Consider the following 6,000-nt stretch of genomic DNA (forward strand, 5'->3'; position numbering starts at 1 on the left):
TATCCACTAAAGCAGGCAGCCAGCTTGTGGGCCTTAGTTTTCCATTTGGAAATTTTTAATACTCCTTTAAAATACCATTTTTCTTGACCTGAGTTTTTTTGCATACTCTTAATTTCTGCACCCAAGCCCATTCCTCCATCATCTCACCCTACTCCCTGCCTTACTAAGTGACTAAACACAGGCAATGCTCTGAGTGGTGGAGGACACCTCCTCTCACCAGGCATCCAAGAATGGGCATCTCTGTCACCAAGGAATCCCTTCTTCAGCTAAGAAGGGCCCTGGGAGTGAGGACCCAGGAGGAACAGCATTGGGGCACTGCAGTATTCCATAAATACAGAGAGTTCCATGAGAACGTTGTATATGCCTGGGCCTTAATGTTGGGAGATTTGGAAAATCTGTTCTTGGTCAAGCTGACCTCCTTCTTCAGACAAAAACAATGAGAAAGGTCACCTGTGCTCCCAAATGAATAAAGGAAAATTTATCTTGTGTACAAACAAAGGCACAGCGGGGGCTGTGTAACAGCCATGAAATGCACAGATGCCCTTCCCAGCAGGGCTGAAGGAACAGTCTCCTGAGGCCCAAAAGTTTCCCTGAACCCCCAAGGTGGGTCTTCCTTATGAAACCCAAATGCAGATGCCAACTTCCCCTTGTATTCTTTCCTCAGTGTGTTTATTGTTCCTTCCCTGAGCTTCATCTAGACTTTTCCCAAAAAGGTCACACTAAGCTGTGGGGTCTCTAGACAGCCACTCTCCAGTCAGATAGGCAGCTATGATGTCAGTTCCACTGCAGAGGGATCTAGCACAAGGATCTATCATTGACTGCATTGAGGGGCTCAGATGATTTGGTGAGGATAAAATAACAGGGATACTTCAAGATTAAAGAGACATTATATAAATATCTCTAGTATTAAGGAAGAAAAAAAAACAGGATGAGCTGAGGGGCTATAAAATGCAGCAAGATTTAATTATTCAATAATTATTCCAGATTATTAACCATGATAATTATGTAATGATATAATTAGTTGTTGTGCATTACTGTAGCAACATAAACTTAGGGAACACTATGTCTTTATTAGTTAATTGTGAGGTCATTGCCTGGAGGTAACGTGTTGGCATCTGCCCAAGTATTTGGAAGGGTGGTAATGCCTAGAGGTTGTTAGAGTGACAAGCATCTTGCCAATGTTACATGGTAGATTCAGGAAAGAGTGAGTTTATAATTCACAGGGGCCACATCTCCTTTTTCTATTTGTGTCCTTTTCAGGAGGTTCCCAGCATCTTCCCTTGTGAGTGGCAAGAAGAAAGACCCTACCCAGTGGAGGCAAGTGGCCCAGAAGGAGACAATCTGGGGACCTGGGCCCTGAAGAGTGAGCAGACCCTGATGCTGGGAGTTAGAAGAGCCCACCTGGCTCAGAGGATTGAAGACCTGGAGTGGGAGCTGTCCCTGCTCCTCCAGGTGACAGATGGCAGTGTGTGTGTCGGAGGGAGCTGGCCTAGCCTGGGGAGACACTGAGTCACACAGGATATTGCGGTGGCCATCTGTAGGAGTGCCTTTTCCACAGAGAACATTACCTGGTTAATCAGCTCATTCCTGATAGGAAGGAGTGGGTGTCTAAGGGGCCACAAGCCTAAAGCATGTTCTCAGTTTTATGACATGCTTCTTTTGGGTAATACCCAAATTTCTTTCAGAGCCTAAACCTTGGCTTGTGCAGATTTCTGTCTGCCATCTTTGGGGTAAGGGAAAATAAAGTTATACAGGTTGAGAAAATTGACATGTATTCCCATCACTGAGTCTATTCCCCATTCTCTCTTCAGGGTGCTGGTCATTGGGTGCTCTAGTCCAGACCAAATGCCCTCAACAGCTTTACTGGGGAGCCTGGTTTCAGGATTGAGAAGTGTTTGGGATGGGAACCATAAGGACTTAGGTACAGCCATAGCAAAGAGCTTCCACACCCATCTTCCAGTCCTCAGGGGAACCCGTAAGCCACATTCCTTGCTTGGTTTCAGTGATCTGCTGGAGCACAGAAAGGCTGGCCATGCCAAGCTGGAAAGCCCCAGCCTCCTGTGCCATACTGAAGGCCTCAGCCCCAGAGGGGACTCTGCTTCCCCAGGACAGCCTGAACTTTCTGCCTTCTGTGCCTTTGCACAAGCAGCTCTCTTCCCAGAAGGTCTCTCCTCTCTCTGTCCGCTTATGTCAGCTAAAGCTCTTTGTACCCTCCACGACCTAGCCCAGAGGTGCCAGGCTCCCTGCAGCAATTCTCAACTTCTTTGCAATCTTTCTCTCCTTTGAGTCCTCATGTTGCTTTGTCTCTACTATTCATCATATTCCCACGTTAGCCATTTGTGCCATGGTTTATTCTTTCTTCTAGACTTTAAGTTCCTTAAAAGCAGAGTGTGTCTCACACACACACACACACACACACACACACACACACACCACATCCCACAGCACACTCCTTTACACGTACAGGGTACCATACTTCATGAGTGTAACTGACTGTACAGACAAAGCCACTAACCCTGATGTCACATAGTCATGCTGGAATGACCAACACATGGGAAACTGAACACCACTAAGAAAGAGAGAGGCATTCAGAGGCAAAGAAGCAGAGCTCCACAGTTGGAGCCCTGGGACAAGTTCAAGGAGGGGTCAGGATCTGAACCAAGCCTTCAAGGGTATGAAACATGGATTGTGGATAAGGGGCCCAGAAAAGGGAGAGTACTTCTGGCTGGTTAGGTAGCTGGTAAAAGAGAGACATGAAAGAGAAGAGGATGCAAGGTTTTAACCAAAAGGAATCAGGACAGAATCCATTTAGGAAGAGGATACCACAAGAAGAAATAGGGATGGAAAGAGTGTCCTAAGTCCCAGAAATCTCTGGCTCCTGGGGCTCCCCTTCCCATTCTCAGCTAGTGCTCTTTGGCCCATAGCCATGCTGTGACTGAGGCTGCCAGGCTAGGTCATGCCACAGAACTGTGTCCAGCCATTTCTGATAACCAGTGTCGGGTTGTGGACCTAGGTCCTCATAGCAGCTAGGTGGAGGCATACGTGGACTCTGATAGCTTGTCAATTTAATCATACATGTCTGCACATGTATGTGTCTGTCTCACCATGGACCTGAACCTGGTAGTCTCAAGCAGATATTCACCTGGAGGGGCAGACCTCCCCTTGCTATTCATTGGGTCTGTCATGGTGGCCACCCACAGTTGTGCCTCAAACACTTCAGGAGGAGCTTTCTCACATGACTCTCCCCACAGCCAGGAGCTATCACTACCATAGGGAGTGTAGGTCTCCAAGTCTCCTCTGCCTGTGAGATCCTATAATTTAGAGCTCCAGGCCACTAAAGAAAAACAAGCTGTTACAGGGGCCAAAGTCCCCCATCAAGTCCTCACTAGGGTATGGGATGAGAAGATGCTCTGCTGACTGTCAGCTGATTTTTACTTCTCTGGCTGGTCTGAAATGTTCATCATCATTCTCTACAGAGATGAATGAATGCTGTCTCTTTTAGTAGCAGCAAGTCTCTAGGCTAGGACACAAGAAAGGTCACTCTCCATTTAGGCTAAAAAGGGAAAAGCACCAATGATGCTGTATTTCTACTGCTCCCTGGGCCTCCAGGCAACTCTCCATATAATCAAACTGCTTCCTAATGTGGTCTCTAGGATTGACACTGCTAACCCTGAGAGACCTAAAAATCCTATTTCTGCCACCATCAAACACTACAATACAACCCAAAGGTGTGTCTGTCTGACAATATTCATTGACAGATACATGGTTCAGAGTGGACCAAGGCCCAGAACTGAGATGTGAGCAAGAGGCCTGGGGGATTTCACTAGACATGTGTCTATGGGACGGTTCATGCCTGTGGGTCTGGAGATCAGCCAGGAAGGAGTCCAGGCTGACCCTGGGGCGATCTGACCCCATGGCCACCTCTCATGAATCCTAAATCAACCATTAGAACAGCCAGACATTCAGCAAACTCAGAAACTACCTTCATTCACAGAAGGGGATCCAAAAGGATGAGAGGCTGGTCCAGGCTTTCATGGTGCTGGGCTCAGTGCATCTCAAACTGCACATGCAGGAAAATTGCCAGGGGTCTTAAAAAGGGTTAAAAAACAGCTTCCTATTCTAGAGGTCCAGAGTGTCTGTGTTTCTAACAAGCTCCAAGAGAGACACCTGGGCTGCTGGTCTGTGGGCCTCACTTTGAGTCCAAGTTCACAGGCCCTTGGTGAGGAAAGTCAATAGTATTTTAGCCAGGAGAATAATATGATCTGGGGGTACACAGCATTGGGAGGTCAGTGGGTTCTAAATTCTGCTTGTTCCTGAATTTGAAATGCTACTAAACACCCAAATCTGCTACAAGCTATACATGTGATCCTGAAGCTCGGTGACATGGGAACTGGATACAGGAGAGCCTTCAAAGTGATGAGGGAGCAGGAGGCTGGCTGAGGACAAAGCAAGAGCTGGCGCCTTGCTCCCCCCCCCCTTCCATCCGCTCCCCTCCATAGGTGTAGCATTCCTCAGGCACCCCTGACTGCCATAAAATGATAAATAGTTAACTTGCTAAGATCACAATCCTACAAGACAGGAGTCTCCCTTGGTTTGCAAATGTCCTTGAGATTTACAAACAAAGAAGTTACCTTATCAATAGCCCAAATTCCAAAGACACAGAACTCAGTATATAACCAACCACCCCTCACAACCCGGGGCAGCCGCAGCTCTTCCTGCCCACGGGTCCTGTCCCCGTGCTTTAATAAACCACCATTTTGCACCAATGACGTCTTAAGAATTCTTTCTTTAGTCGTCGGCTCCGAACCTCCTCACCCCACCGAACCTGACTTAGGTTCTGGGACTTCATCAAAAGGACACTGACATCCTAAAGACCACACAACCCTCAGCAACCTGCATAGCACTCAGCCCTTGGCAGCCCTGCCCAAAGTAGCTGCTCCCACTCCCCCCTGGACAGTACTTTCTAAATGCCAAAGCCTAGTCTAAGAGCTTTAAATACATAATCTCATTTCATTTTCACAGGAATCATATTGCTTAGGTGGCATCATTTTCAGCCCACAGATGAGGAAATGGAGGACAAAGAAACAGTGATCTTAGAAACTGCATGGGAGGTTTCATTTTCAGACCTTGCTCTATCTAACAAAACCCATGTTCTAACCATCATGTTACAGTGCTGACTACCCGATGAACATTCTGAAATCTACAGGTAGTTAGAAATGAACAGCCCAGCACATATTCACAGAGTCTCAAATGAAGGCCATCTTTGACTTGCCTGGACCAGTGGCATCTAATGCAAGCTACTCTGAGTCCTACGAGTCTTCCAGTATCATAGAGTTCTACAAGGATTTACTTCAGTTTTTTTAAGTCTAATTTAACTATTCTAAAACTAAAATATATTCAAAGATATAATGGCCAACACACAAATCACTGGAAAACACCCAAGTCTCAACTGCCAGGTTAGTGTGTTTTAACATGGACTCCAAAACTTAATCTCCTATATTAATTTTAAAATATCCTAAAATTGCAAAGCAAGATGTTTTTAAACTTTCAGAATTTAAATAGTTGATCTGTATGAATCCAGATTTTTCTCAATAATGCATTACAAAATAACATAAGTAAGTGAGATGTTGGCTTGCATATATGTCAGCCAAAGCCATCCATGCCTCCCATTAAATGTTTGTATTTTTCAGAAGAGCCTCATTGCTTTTGTTGACCAGTTTACAATAATTTGTTCAATCTGAATTTATAGAACAACTTATACTATTAGAAGGTGGTCGCTCTTTTTTTTTTCCCAACTTTGTTTACTGCCTAAACAAAATCTCATAAGATTTTGTTGGCAGTAAGATTCCTTTACTTAAAGAGAGCTCCTGCCTGCCTGCAGGTCCCATCTGAGCCTTGAGGCTCTGGGGCTAGGTTCTGGCAGAATGACCTGCCCTGCCCCTCAGGGGAATGCCCTGGGCGTTGGCAATCTTTGTTTAAAAGCTTTGTCTTTTCCCTGGT

At 45.9% G+C, this 6,000-nt stretch overlaps 1 protein-coding gene across 5 annotated transcripts in view; it reads left to right on the forward strand.

The window, feature by feature from the left end:
- The window catches only part of LOC101677584 (SCO-spondin), a 147,948-nt gene extending 146,180 nt beyond the window's left edge, over positions 1 to 1,768 (forward strand). For all 5 annotated transcript variants that reach the window (XM_045072408.1, XM_045072410.1, XM_045072409.1 and 2 more), the window contains one exon: positions 1,261 to 1,768. In XM_045072408.1, coding sequence (XP_044928343.1) covers positions 1,261 to 1,509 — 249 coding nt within the window. In that variant the 3' untranslated portion in view covers positions 1,510 to 1,768. The remainder of the gene's footprint in view (positions 1 to 1,260) is intronic.
- Positions 1,769 to 6,000: the final 4,232 nt, after the last annotated feature.

The sequence above is a fragment of the Mustela putorius genome, unplaced genomic scaffold, assembly GCF_011764305.1.
Source record: "Mustela putorius furo isolate JIRA1106 unplaced genomic scaffold, ASM1176430v1.1 tig00004035_pilon_pilon_pilon, whole genome shotgun sequence".
Taxonomy (NCBI): Eukaryota; Metazoa; Chordata; class Mammalia; order Carnivora; family Mustelidae; genus Mustela; species Mustela putorius.